This window comes from Centroberyx gerrardi, chromosome 10 (assembly GCF_048128805.1).
Source record: "Centroberyx gerrardi isolate f3 chromosome 10, fCenGer3.hap1.cur.20231027, whole genome shotgun sequence".
In the NCBI taxonomy this organism is placed as follows: Eukaryota; Metazoa; Chordata; class Actinopteri; order Beryciformes; family Berycidae; genus Centroberyx; species Centroberyx gerrardi.
The window spans coordinates 4456831-4471762 of record NC_136006.1 but is presented as its reverse complement, the minus strand read 5'-3'; the positions used below and the strand labels follow the sequence as shown (position 1 = coordinate 4471762).

The 14932-nt window shown below is 44.6% G+C and overlaps 1 protein-coding gene across 2 annotated transcripts in view; it reads left to right on the top strand.

The window, feature by feature from the left end:
* The first annotated feature begins 4324 nt into the window (after positions 1–4324).
* lats2 (large tumor suppressor kinase 2) overlaps positions 4325–14932 on the top strand; it is a 33260-nt gene continuing 22652 nt past the window's right edge. For both annotated transcript variants that reach the window (XM_071904069.2, XM_078286003.1), the window contains exons 1-2: positions 4325–4494; positions 11370–12158. In XM_071904069.2, coding sequence (XP_071760170.2) covers positions 11793–12158 — 366 coding nt within the window. In that variant the 5' untranslated portion in view covers positions 4325–4494; positions 11370–11792. The remainder of the gene's footprint in view (positions 4495–11369; positions 12159–14932) is intronic.

The following is a 14932-nucleotide window of genomic DNA, read 5'->3' as shown; positions in this document are numbered from 1 at the left end:
CACTGGATAAAAGCGTCATTAGAAGCTTGTTGAGAGGGATTTCTGTCCCGAAGGCAGTCTCTTCTCTCAACTCAGACTTTGCTCTTCACTGACAGTGAAGAGTTTGAGGAGGCGGAGGTCACGCCTCGCCGAGTCGAGCTCATCGCCAGCTTTGGCACTCGGAGAATGTACGTTTTGATTTGTGATGGATGAGTCTCGTCGGCTTTGTTTTGATGTGTTCTTTGCTTGCTCTAATCGATTGTAACCGTTCTGGACCATGATTGTATATCGCAGAGACGTTTGTGTTCGTCACGACTTGGAACCGGAGGCTGTTTCAACAAGTAGGATTACCCAGCGAGCGAGGTGAAGTGTGAAAAAGAGCGATTTAATTATGGATGTTTTGAATAGTTTGTCAGATTAAACTTGGATATGGGTTTTCAATGGTTGTTATCAGGGTTGGAGCCATTCATGAACTGAGCTGAGAACTCATGGTAAACTCCAGTTGAGCTCCTGCAGTGTGAGTGTGAAAGTCTCCCAGCTGTAAGGAAACAGAGTGTGAACTGAATCGGAACGACAGGAAACAGAACTGAAACTGAATCCCATGAAATTCCAGGAAATCCCACTTCTAAGAGAGTTTGTCTCGACTCGCTGAACATTATAAATCAAAACATTATGAATCAAATAAAAGACAGTTCAACAAATCAAACACATTCAATCATAATGTATGGATTACCATTACATGTTCTTCAATCAGATACCAGCTGAAAGGAACCTTTAACATTTCATGATATTCAGTATTGATCATATATAACACTATGTGGAATCTCAGATATGTGGGAAGAAAAAAACAAAACAAAACAAAACATGGACTTGCACAGAATTTCATTGAATTAATTTCAACTTCCTAAAATTCCAGTTCAATTCCAATTCTGTATCCTGTAGGTTTTTTCAGTTAATTCATGAATTGACCCCAACTCTGGTTATGCAGCCACTCCAACTGATAATCTCTCTTTTTGCACAATATCCCATGATGACTCCAGAGTGAATAAGTTCCCCTGCTTCTTGAAACGCTCAGTGTCGTCCTCCATTGCCGGTGCCTTAGTTTGTAAAGCTGGTACTGCTGTTGCAAAACGGCCCTCATTTTCTACAGATATTTATTTTTGCATCATACAGAATGCTTCTAGATCCTTCCTTGGTTTTGTTGCGATGGTAAGCGCGTAAACCCAGTTAGCACTAAAGTGTAAAGCGTCTTATTTTTTTGTTATTTGAATGTTTTCCCTTTGGCACTATTCGCTGACGAACGCGTGTAAACTAAGAAATGTTCCTCTTTCTCATATTATTCCCCCCTCTGCTATCTAATGTGTACAGATTCCAAATGATGTCAAGTTATTATACATATAGTTCCTTTTATAATCTTGTATGGGAGATGTTGGGGCGGGTGTGTGTGGGGGGGGGGGGGGCGGTAACAGAACAACAGTGGTTCTTCAGCTTTGGCTCGGGACCCAAAATGAGCGGTGAGTCTGTTTGTCGTAGGCTTGGGCCATATCCAAAATTTAATATCGCGGTGCTGTCCCGCCAAAATATCGCGATATACAATATTATCGCCATTCGCTGGGAATTGCAGGAATTTTTTTTTTTTCTTCCCAGGTTTTTGTTTTGTTTGTATTTTATTTTATTTCTTCTAAATTACAATAGCCTAGAAACTTGATCTTACTATTCAGGCATTGGAGGAAACAATGGCTATTAGGTGTAATTTGCTCATTCCTGCTATTTCCAGGAAAACAGGCTGATTGTGGAAAAGGGAACAAACTTGAGAGAAAATGGGCGATATTCGATACTGCAGAAAATATTAATATTCATATAATCGCGGTATTCGATATTAGCAAATATCGGCCCGAGCCTAGTCTGTAGTGTGTTTCCACAGGATGAGCAACAAACCACATCTCAGACTCGGTTCGGGTCCCGGGCCTCAAACAGGTGAAGAGCCCCTGCTGGTTGATATGCAGTGTTGGTTCAGAGAGGCATGCCATGGTAGCACACAGTGAAATGTGCCTTCTGTTCTCTGGACCCGGGTTTCCTCTGTCATGGACGGCTGTGTGTCTGTCATCTCATCTGCTCCTTATGAACCATGTTGGGTTTCCTCAAAAACACCCTGAAGTGAGATTCTTGTTCAATTCAGTCTCCATCTTTGTCCCTCAGCCTCACTGTGGTGTTTCTGCACTGCACTTCCCACAGATCACCTGTCAATCAAACAGTGTGGGCGGAGCTTGGGTTTTCTGTCGATGCAGTTTGAGTTTCTCTTTTCTTTGTCTGTTCAGTCATGGTGGCTATCGCTGCTCATGCTAACTACCCAGTTCTTCTTCTTCTGTTTATTCCAAACAAACCGGAAACATAATACGCATCACTTCCTGTGCTGCAGAGGATTTTTCCCAGGAAAGAGCGACCAGACACCGGCTTTATTTATATGAAAATGTGGCAGATTATGACTTTAACCCCAGATTGGTCCAGAGACTGGTTGCACTGGGTAAATTAAGGTAAAAAAATACTTGGACACAGAATGAAAAAACTTTTTTTTTTTTGCATGTTTTTTGAAGTATCAAAGTTTCTCCAAAGCGACTGATATTGGTGGTTGACTGTTCATAAACCCCCACACTAAAAAAATAAAAAGTTTCTAACTAAAGGAAATATCATTTTAACATGCTGGACATCTTTGTTCCATTGAGATAAATGGAGAAAATATGTTTGTTCCTTCTCGTTTCGGCTGGTTGATTCGTACAGTCAGGTGTTTTTTGGGGAACCCTAACATCTTCAGCTGAGGTTTCTGTCTCTTCACACACACACACACACACACACACACACACACACACACACACACACACACACACACACTCTTATTGTCATGCTGTTTGCCTGTGCAGTGGCTGTGTGTGCTGAGTGCACGTGTCTCCATGATGTGTACTGTAACGCTTTTAGGTTGTTTTGTTTAGTTTCTCTTCACCATCGCTTATATGACTGAAAAATTAAAAGTTTGGTAAATGCAATGGCCTTTTGACGCTTCCTCAGTGCAACACTGGAGAGTTGTAGTTCATTGTTTCCTCTGTGTGTGTGTGTGTGTGTGTGTGTGTGTGTGTGTGTGTGGGGGGGGTATTTAAAAGTTCCTTGCTGTGGCCCCTCTCTTGGCCATGTGGTAGACAATGTGATAATTCATATTGAAGTTTTTTGGGCCTTTATTTTTGCTTTCAGACTTAATTCACGGCCGTTTGGCTGCTCGGTCCAGATTCTTCCAAGGCCGGAGAGGAGTGACTGAGTAATGTCCTGATAGTTTTTTCATTTATCAAAGGGAGAAATGCATTGCAGGAAGCCCCGCCTAGAATATGTGCGGTCAGAGAGGAGGGAAACGCAAGACCTCTCACTCTGCTCCTGTGTACGAGTGCCGCAAACGTCGTCCGTCATTGTGAAGTGCGGCAGGGAATGGCAAACTTTACTTTATAAAGCACTTTTCTAAAACACAATTTACAAACTGCTTCACAGTATACAAAATGACAAGATAACAAAACAATAACACCACACAACAAATAGTAAATCAAATCACGACTCAATAAATAAGGCATAAAATAGAACTTAAAAACAGCTGCAAAACTATCAGAATCCACCTCAACAAATAAAGAAATGCATAATAGAGGAACCGTTGTAAGTAAAAAATTGTCAATATTCGCATGAGTTAAAGGCCATCACACTTTATTTTCACATTAGACTGAAAGGGGGCGGGATCCAGAATCTATTATTTGGGCCAAAAAATGATGTCACACTTGAGAGGACAAGTAAGATTACAGGAGGAGAGTGCATGTGTTTTGAGGGTGACGCCCACTTTTGTAGTAAAATGAGGTCAAAGTAAAAATGTAACTGAAGATTTAACTTTAACTATACGGCTAAACGTTTTTATGAGGTAAGAAAACATGCTTTGGCATTTTATAACCCAATATTGTTGTAGAAGCAGTGCTTATGTACATGTTTGCTAATAGTTTGGTCGCTAATGTTAGCTAGCAAGCCAGGTAGCCAACCGTTACTGTGTTCTCCATAGAAGAAACCGAGGCAGCGGATCAACTAGGGAGCACGAGAGCTGAGATCACATTCGAATAAACTGATAATTGATCGGTTCAATGTGTTATTGCTACAAAATGCTCCGTGGGACTGTACAGAATCTGGGTACACCGAGTGATTCGTCTTCTGAATAGACGATCTTCGGCGCAGTGCTGACGTGCGTCGGTCCCTCACGTGACCTGTGGAATGTTAACAATGCCGTGAGTGTCCAACTTTGTGCTGCATTTCTGCTCCTGCCTGGAGTCTGGGGAGAAAATGGAGGCTCATTTCATCATATTTACCAAGGCCCTCCGTCTAAAGTGAGCGGTTACACTTCTTCTACGCCTTCAACAACCGAGAACCGGATAAAAAAAGTTGTCGTTTGAACGGGATTTACTCTCCAATCAAAGTTATTCATGCTACTTCTATCACATGGTAAGTTTGGAGTTGGATTTTTTTGAGGGAGGGGGGTTGGTTTGGTGGTTTTAACTTCTTTCCACGACTTGTTTCTGGGGGAAAAAAGTACAGTCCGGGGTGTCCTGAAGTAAAGGAGACAGAAAGTAAAGGTTTTCCCACCCAGCCTGAACCGCTTTAGCTCCATGGGACTTGCCTAAATCTCTCCCTGCACTGGAATGCAGTGGTGTTGCTGCTCTCACCCCCAGCCCAGCCTGGCAGACAGTGGAGAAGGCCCCAGCGTGTTAAAGCAGGGGTCCCCAAACTTTTTCATGTCCCAAGAAGAGACCCTTTAGACCGCAGACCCACATTTGGTAATGGTTTTGTCCTAGAAACCCCCAACCGAGGAGGTTTTTGTTGTTTCTGTACTACTTCTAATCAAAATAGTGTGTATTATACATCCTCCCCTACTGCTAACTCCAAGTAAATGCAATAATACTGAAATTAAACTAGTCCTCATTTTGCTGGGGACCCCTCTTAAGGACCCCAGGGAGACCCCAGACCTCATGTTGGGAACCACTGTTACAGTATAATAGAACCATAGCTAAACAGCTACAGATGCAATGCTAAAATGCTTTCTATTAGGCCATCCTGTGCTCATTTACATGTTTGCATCTGAATAATAATGGAGTTTCTAAATTCCACATATACTGAATACATTTGTGAAGGTGCTATAATTGTGATATGTGGTGAAAATAGGCTGCAAGGACAGCTTGTTAAGGCTTTTTTTTTTTTTAAACAACATGAAGGAAACTAAATGAACCCAAAAGTTATTTGGTCCGTTAGGGTTTTTTTTTGCTGATGACCAATGGGGAAATGGCAACCCAGTTTCTTCATTGTTGATATAATAGAATGTCTTGTTGGGGAAAAATGAGAAAAACACATCTGAAAAAAAATAAAATAAATGTGTAACATTCATGCACTTCTTTTGTTTTGAATTTGCCATTTTCTCTGTATTTGATTCATATTTAGTCTGGAAGCCTAAAGGCCTGCATAGTTTGGCACTGATGCAATCATGTGTTTCATTCAGGTGTGCTACTAGTACTCTCTCTCTCTCTCACACACACACACACACACACTTTTATTATAGTAGAGATGGCGTAACATCAGTCCAGGTGTTCGATTCATTACGGACTCACCTGATAAGGGCTTCAGACCTGCGTTATGCAAACCAACATCCCAACACCATGTTGTTTTTTTTAGATACTTCACATTCCAGCCGGCCTATTTCCCAAGGCAGTACACACTTTTAGGTTGTACTTGTGCTCCGGCGGTGTGTCAGTGTGTGTGTCATCAGATATCGGACCGCAGCTGGGTTTCATTCTGCATCTGTCAGAGAGGAACCACTGGGAGAACTGGAGCGGGAAATCAAGCTGCCACCAGCCAACAAACAGACGCTGGTGGACTTGTTGTGTTTCACCAGACTCTAACGGGTCACCGGGTCGCACCGGCTGGTGAAACCCTACAGGAGCCTGGTGGACTTGTTGTGTTTCACCAGACTCTAACGGGTCACCGGGTCGCACCGGCTGGTGAAACCCTACAGGAGCCTGGTGGACTTGTTGTGTTTCACCAGACTCTAACGGGTCACCGGGTCGCACCGGCTGGTGAAACCCTACAGGAGCCTGGTGGACTTGTTGTGTTTCACCAGACTCTAACGGGTCACCGGGTCGCACCGGCTGGTGAAACCCTACGGGAGCCTGGTGGACTTGTTGTGTTTCACCAGACTCTAACGGGTCACCGGGTCGCACCGGCTGGTGAAACCGTACGGGAGCCTGGTGGATTCTGGGACAAATCTGCCTCTGTGGCTGAGAGAAAGTTAGTTTCCTGCCCTGGTGTTAATCAATTATGGTCCTTGCCTTGCCTAGGCCTGGGTTAGATTTGGTGTGTGTGTGTGTGTGTGTGTGTGTGTGTGTGTGTGTGTGTGTGTGTTTCATGTGCGTACTTGCACTACTATACCTATGTAGACCGTTTTTTTTTAAGTTTGTAGGTGTTTTTTGAAGGTTTTGGATCAGGTTAAAGTGAGAGATAAAGGTTAGGTATGTATTGGTGAAGGTTAGGGTTAAGTAAGGAAGTGTGTGTGTCCTGCATACTTGCACTACTATACCTATGGAGAACAGTGTGTTTGAACCATGAAGTGTGAACTTTTTGGGGGACTTCTTTGCCTGTCCTCACAGTGAAAATGCGTCATTTTAGGGTTAGTGGTCAGGTTAAAGTAAGAGATAAAGGTTAGGTGTGTATTGGTGAAGGTTAGGGTTACGTAAGGAAGTGTGTGTGTGTGTGTTACATGTGTGTACTTGCATTACTACACTTATGGAGAGTATTGTGAGCTTTTTGAACCATATAGTGTGAACTTTTTGGGGGAAGTGATGATGTTTTTTGTTGTTTTTGTTAGGTTTAGGGTCAGGTTAAAGTAAGAGATAAAGATCAGGTATGTATTGGTGAAGGTTAGGGTTAAGTAAGGAAGTGTGTGTGTGTGTCTATGTGTGTGTGTGTGTGTTACATGTGTGTACTTGCATTACTACACTTATGGAGAGTATTGGGAGCTTTTTGAACCGTGAAGTGTGACGTTTTTTGGGGGAAGTGAAGACTGTCCTCATGTTGAAAGCGGGTCATGTTAGGTTTAGGGTCAGGTTAAAGTAAGGGATAAAGTTTAGGGTTGTGTGTGTGTGTGTGTGTGTGTGTGTGTGTGTGTGTGTGTGTGTGTGTGTGTGTGTGTGCGCGCGAGCAGGCAGCAGAATTACTCCACATTTTATTTTGGTGAATCTCGGAGGTTGGACCCGCCCCGACACCCTCCCAATTCCTATTTCCAGACAGTAGTGCATGTCATATATCTCATATATTTATTTCTCAGTTTATTTTGGTTGGCTGCGACCGTCCCATGATGCAACGGTGGTATGAGTTTACTTGTGCTTACTTGTGGAATGGAATGCTCATCGGTCGGACGCGGCGCTCCAAGCATCGCAAGAATGGAGGCTGAGGCGAGAGATCGCACAGATTGGGCAACGTTTATGTGCAGCTTGGCACCGTTGCCCCCCCACACACACACACACACACACACCCCCCCTCCAAAAAAAAGCCAAAAGAAATCTGTTTGTGTGTCTGAAAAGTTTTATCTGTACAAACAGTGAGGGCTGTGTCCTTCTCAAAAATGGCCCAAAGGGATGGAGACTGCTGTGGTTGTAACATGGTATTTAAACAGTGCTCTTATTTAGACAGAGATTTGGGGTGTGTGTGTGTGTGTGTGTGTTAGGGAGGGGGGGGGGGGGGGGGGTGTCTGAGACTGGTTGGCTGTTAAGTCTGTTTAGTTCAAGGCCTTCCCGTGTTGGCTACTTCAGTCTGGGTGCCATGATCCCATTCCTGCTCTGCATCCACTGGGGATTGTAAAGAGAGATACTGTGCTGTTGTGGTTTGGGACTGTGGGAGCGTAACACACACAGGACAGGGGACTCACTTTCTGTGGGGGGGTTTTTTTTTGTCTTAAAAGGGCTGCAGCCAATTCATATTCAACTTCATTATTCCCAAAGGGAGTATTGAATAAAACAGACGCTTTACAAATGACAACACAAGTCTACAGCATACATGGAATTAAAGGCAACAGCAGCAAAAAAAAAAACAGTAATAAAGACAATAGTCGCTCAAATAGTCAGACTGTCAGTAAATCCCACATCTTACCAACAACTTTCACTAATGTACCTTCCAGCTGGATGGTTTGAAACAGAAAAGAGGGCTTCTGGGCTTCTTAAATCATGATTGGTGCCGGCTAAAGCGTCTGGAATAGCAGACAAACTTATCAGCCGCAGCCGAAACCCACCAGTATGCGGCTGTGTCTGGTAGTTTCCCATGCTGGTAACAAACCAGATGGGTATCTGGAGACCAAACATCTAGCCGTCTGCCAAGAGGGAATCTTCTCTGCTCTCAGTTAGCTGAGGAACCAACCTGGCTGTCAGTTTCACTGTTTTCTGTCAAAAGATATCGCTTAGCTACTAAAGTGAGAGTTTAAATAAAGAACGTACGTCGTTTTTGCTTCTTATGGCCATGGGGGTTCCCAAGATTTTCTGTCTCTGGGACCTGCGAGTGGAGATCTCAGACGCCGCTGATCGATTTTCATGAAATTTAAGGGAATGATGTGTCTCATTGCTCCATTCTGGCATGTTTAACATTGCACTGGTTGGTCTAAGGGGGACGCTGCAATGTTTGTTTACTTGTTGGATTTGGTCAAACGTGGGAGAATGATGCATCTCACCACTGGTCTCACATTTTCAAAATGACAGTGATCAGCCCGGGGGGGGGGGGGGGGGGGGGGGTGCTACATCTTTTGTTCTCATCTGCGTGTCATGCACAATATCTCAGACAAACTTGGGGAAATGATGCATCCTATTGTTGTATTCCAGCATTTGAAATGACACTGACTGGCCCAAGGGGGAAACTACAACTACAGCTCAAAACAAGGTGACATGTTTGTTAGTAATTGGTGCAGACAGGACTTCATCATTCCTGGGAGACGACGTGTTTACTGTTGCCTTGTTGTCTTTTTCCTGTATTCTTGGTCGATTAGAATCAACATTTTAATACATGCTGCTCTTGTGCTAGTGAGTGAATAAATAACAGTGAAATTAAACCAAACCTCATTTCCCTGCAGACCTCTAGTCCTGGTTTAAAAACTACAGCAGGCAGTGGGCAGTTTGTTAAAACCTCTGTAGGAGGGTGGAGCAAAAGGAAAACAACATTTTCTTCCACTTTCCCCATAATATCCTATGGGAGGTGCATTTAATAATCTGGGACGTCCCATCAACTCGCCCTTCTGAGGCTAGGAGATCACGTAAAAATCAGTACAAGGTGTAATGTTGACTCGAAAATGTTAACTAAAGCTTGGTTTCCTACTTGCACTACAAGCTCGTTGAGAAAGAAATGCAAATGGTACATAATCTTTATTTTGTCATATGTCACATTATACACTAATAACACATAAACGATGTGTTGTTATGCAGCTCTATACAGTCTTATGATCTCTGGTTTGCCATCTGCTCCACAGACACCAGAGCTGCTGTTAATGAACATCATGTAACTCATTTATTCACATGCCTCATGCTTAATATCATGAACCGGTCACTAGGATTAGACGATACATCCGGCTGATATTGGCCTTTTATTAAATATCAGATATCAGCCAGTCGGTGTCGTCCACTGCCGATATGATGGAGTTTCCCCTCTGACCATGGATACAGAAAAACAGACGGGAAAACCTGCAGTGACATTTGATTTTCTTTTCACATTTTAATAGTTTTTGCGATTTAAATCTTAATCTAAAGTTAGTATTGTTTCCCAGAGTTTCCCCCTACCATTGAATAGGTGAGGTGTGTCGCTCTGCCTGGAGAATTTCATCAGTCTGGTTTCAGTGGAGAGTTTTTAGTGTCCCATGATGGTCTAAATGCTGTTTTCAGAGGCTTTTCCAAATTTAAAGACACTGAGTATCGGCAATCGGCAGCTTCAGTGCAAAAATGTTGGTATCAGAATCAGCTTTCATCCCTCCTTGTGACAAGCATCCTTAGGTTCATATTGCATTTCCTTGAAGCCAAAATCGTCCCCATGTTTCAGTGTTTTTTTATTCTCACCCATCCGTTGTTGGCACACGGGACAGTTTGTCTTCACGTGAGGCTTCAGATAGGAACATGTGCTTTTTTATTTTTCTGCCCACACATCATCCCTACAGTAACGCTGCCGAGGCGGAATGCAGAGTATTTTCCTGGAGATAAAAACAGAGTTAAAAGTCTGATCTGAGGGGAGGGAAGCGTTTCGGGCAGAAGGGCGGTGTGACGTAGGAAGGGATCTGACTTGTTGACCCTTGACCCCGTGTTAGCGTTCTGCTGATGAGCTATGCGGTGACAGGGGGCTGACGTGTGCAAACCGCAAACCAAAGCTGTGCATGGATGGATGGGACACCGCTTATTCACTGCTGATATTACCAAACCGTGGTATATCTGTCCCAAACTGATCCGTTATTTTTTCTGAACATTAAAGTGATTTTTGAAGTTTGGAAGTAGCTTGGGTTGTGTGTGATATAAACCCAAAATTGGCGATTCTCTGTTATCCGTTGCTCCGGTTCGTGTGGATAAATGAATCGCTTTCTTTATGATTATTAAACCTTTCAGTTTGAAAGAGTGTAGCATCCAGTCGGAGGAAACTTGAACTACAAGCTGAAAGGTTTAATAACATAAAGAAAGCCATTCACTTAACCACAATTCAGCAGAATGTTTTTTTTATTTATATTGTCAGAATCTGCTTTGTCGGCGTTCCTTTATGTGCTAGAAGTGATATTTTCAGACTGTTCCTCCAGACAGTGGCAGTGAATGGAGAGAGAGAAAAAAACCCAATTCTCTAATCTCCTCTACCGGAGAACAGATTTTGGGGTTTTATCATGGAGGAAGAAACACAACCCAAGATACTATTCAACATCACTTTAAAAACCACATGACCACAGCTATCGGCGATGAAGTCTAAAAATATCCGTATCACTATCTGACTTCAAAAACCCATATTGGTTGAACCTTATTACGCACGTTATGCCGATATTTTCTCAGTCAACAATGCAGCTGTTTTGGCATTACATTAGCAATTTATTTGAAATCACCAATGTAAAATTACCTTTTGTTACCCATTTTGAAGAGACTGGGACATTTCTGGTCCCAAGCAGTCTTTTCAACAAAAACAGCTTTTCCGTGCTCAGGATGCAGACCGCCCATGCCTCCCTGAAACAAGCCAATGATTAAAAAAGAAAAGAAAAGCAAAACGTTGACAGCGTGTCCGACCGCAGCCGCCGCGCTCTCACCGCAGCTCTAACTCCATCTCTTCCTCCGCAGGCGCAGATTGGCAGCATCATGGTTTGGGGCCGCGGCGCCCTCGTGACCCTCCACATTTCCTGGAATGAGCGGGAACGTGAGCCTTGAAAGCCACACACTATGGGACGCCTGTAGTAACCCCCCCCCCCACCACCACCACCACCACCGCCACCGCCACCACCACCCCGTCCCATCAGCAGGAGTCAGAAACACAGAGCGGAGAGAGACACAAACAAACCAAAATAAAGGATAAACACAGAAGACGACTCCCAAATCTCTGCCTCAGATCTGTCTTTATCTATTTAGGTCAGCCAACTCTCAGGAGGGATCTTAGGAGGGCGTGGGGGAGTGAGCGCCTGTGTGTGTGTGTGTGTTCTGTGTGTGTTCTGTGTGAGTGTGTGTGTGTGGTTTTTAGAGTAGGTGCCTACCCCGGGCGCTGAGGCCATGAGGCCCAAGACTTTCCCCGCTGCCCCGTACATGGGCAACACGCGCCAGAGGCTGCAGGAGATCAAGGAGGGCCTGAAGCAGCCGGCCAAGCTGGTGAGCCAGGCGCTGCACGGGGGCAGTTCGCGGGCCGAGGGGGGGCGAGGGGCCGACTGCAAGGGGGGCAAGGACACGGCCGGCCGGCAGCAGCAGCTCCGCCCCCCACAGAAGTTCAACAACTACCAGAACGCCCTGCGGGAGATCCGCAAGTCCCTCATGCCCTTCGCCAACGAGTCGGGCCCGTCCTCCGGGTCGGGACATCCCGCCGGCGCCGGGGAGGTCAACCGACAGATGCTGCAGGAGCTGGTGAACGCCGGCTGTGACCAGGTGAGAGAGAGAGTGTGTGTGTGTGTGTGTGTGTGTGTGTGTGTGTGTGTGTTAGAGTGAATAATATGGGCTTGTGTCTAGGCAGTTTCCTGTGTGAATGTATGGTCCTGCGTGGGTGGGTGTGAATAATTTGGAGGTGTGTGTGTGTGTGTGTTTATGGGGGGTGTTCCATGTGCTTCCATGTGTGAATGTCTGATCTTGTGTGTGTGTGAGACAGAGAGAGAGTGACCCACATAGAGAGAGAGAGAGAGAGAGAGAGTTTTAAAAGAGAGAGAGAGATCCATATGAGAAGGCAGAGTGAAAGAGAGAGAAAAAGCTTTAAAGAGAGAGAGAGATCTTCACCAGAGGGCAAAGAGAGAGAGGGAAAGTGTATTCATATACGTGTGTGTGTGTGTGTGTGTTCTGAGACAGATGATTAATTATTAGTCAGTGTTGCAATCTTACCTCATTTGAAATACTGTACTGCTTTGGCAAGATAGGTTACTGTCTTGCCAATAAAGCATATTTGAATTTGAGTGAGAGAGAGAGAGAGAGAGAGAGAGAGAGAGGGAATTTGTGGTAGTGTGTATTCAAAATGAACGTGTGAACCTGTGTGTGTGTGTGTGTGTGTGTGTGTGTGTGTGTGTGTGTGTGTTCTCCATGGGTGAAACTGGCAGTTTGCATGCTTGACATTCTGAGCGGTGTTGTTCTGTGTTGTTGTTGTTGTTGTGAAACCTCTTCGCTCAGACGGATGAAACTGGTCCGGCTCCTGCTCTCTGCCCCCAGCGCCTGGCATAACACACGAGGAATTTCTTTAATGAAGGCAGAGAGTGCCATACGCTCTCATACGCAATACAATACAGGCCTTCTCTGCCAAGCGCACCGTGCTGCGGTTACGTAACGCCGGCCCGAGCGCTGAAATGTTGAAATATCAGGCAAGATTTCACAACCGGCCCGTTTGCCGTTTTCTCTCCCTCCGGCCACCCGGGGGGGGGGGATGAGGGCGCCATCAGACACGGGAAGAGAGAGAGGAGAAAGAGTGTGTTGGGACCGTCTCAGCTCACACACTCACCTTCAACCTCAGGAATCACTAACAGAATCATGTGATGTGCTGTTAATCCGGGGGTCAATTCATTTCCGCTGACTTGGAAGAGAATTGACCCCCAGCAGCATTACAAATTATATTTCCTTCCCATTTATACCCGGGGGTAAGTTTTGAAAACGACATCAGCAAGGAACAAAGTTTGAGAAACCGCTTTTATTGCGTCTCGAATAACAGATTTGATGCTGCCAATCACTGTTAGTGGACTCCACTGACCATAATTCATTGCAAAACATCAGTGGTAAACATCAGTGGTAAACATCAGCGGTAAACGTCAGGTTTCGGTGTCGGTCCCTCAGAATCAAACATCAAAGAGCGAGGGCTTCTTTCTAGAGCCGCCATTTTGCACCGAGAGACGTTCAACAATCACACAGGGAGAAATCTCCACTCACAGGAGCAGGAGATAGACCAGAATGCAATGCAGCACCAAGACATGTTGAGTTTTTTTGAGTAAGGGACACGGCCATGATCATAGACACACTCCAATGTTCACAAACTAGTTGACTACCTGTCTATATTGATATGCTCCTAGGTAGGGCTGGACGATATGGTTGAAATCAATATCATGATAATCATAAGGATTTTTCTCGATATCAATATATATCACGATATGGTTCATGTATGCAAAATCACGTTAAATAATCAAGTTAATGTTCATCTCATTGAACCGAATGGTAATGTTAGGTGTGATGTCAAACAAAACTGAAATTTTCAAATAATATTCCTACCATACCTCATTTGCTTGTCATCATCAATTTAGACAGCAGAAATGTCACAATATTAAAATATTTTCATATCATCACGATATGATTCCACTGAAAGACAATAAACGATAATATTGAATTATCGTCCACTCCTAGGCCCACTTTTGATTGAGAACAACAAGTTCACACCCTCTTCTGTAGGGTTTGTCGAAAGGCATTCTGGGAAATATAGGAAACCACTAACTGAAGTAGAAGTAGACGAGGCAGGTTGACCAAAAAATTCACAATACACACAATACACTTCATCACCAAAGAACTCCTGGAACGCACTGAACATCACAGACGGATGAGATCGAACTGGGTAGATTTTCCCTTTTAAAGGCTGCTGGTCTTCTCGGACGCGGAGCCCCAGGTTTTAAAAACGTGGGTCCGGTTAGATTTGGCACGGCAGCGGTTAAAGGCTGCAGGACCGGCCCTGTGACGGGGCTCGGCATGTGAAGAATGCTCCGCTCCAGCCCGTGCACAACACCACCGAGAAGCCCTCCCCGCCGGGCCAAGTCCGCCTCGCCCCGTCACGGCGGCGGGCTTGTTGTCGGCCCATCTGATAGCGGGGCCTTCGCTCTTCATCCGGTTTCCTCCGTTACATTCCTGACTGGCCGGGCGCTGCGTCGGCGGGTCCAGGACCGGGCCGGGAAACCAAACCTTTTCATCTAACGGGCGCAGAGGCCGGGCGATAATTCAATATTATCGTTAATCGTCTTTCGAGTGGAATCATATCGTGCAGTTGAGGTGATTTGGGAATATCGTGAGAGACAATTCTACTGTCTAAACTGATTTTTCAGATGTGTTTGACATCACACCTAACATTACCATGCGGTCCAATGGAATGAACATTAATTTAATTATTTAGCGTGGATTTGCAAATGTGAGTCATATCGTGATATATATCGATATCAGGGAAAAAATCCTTATGATTATCGTGATATTGA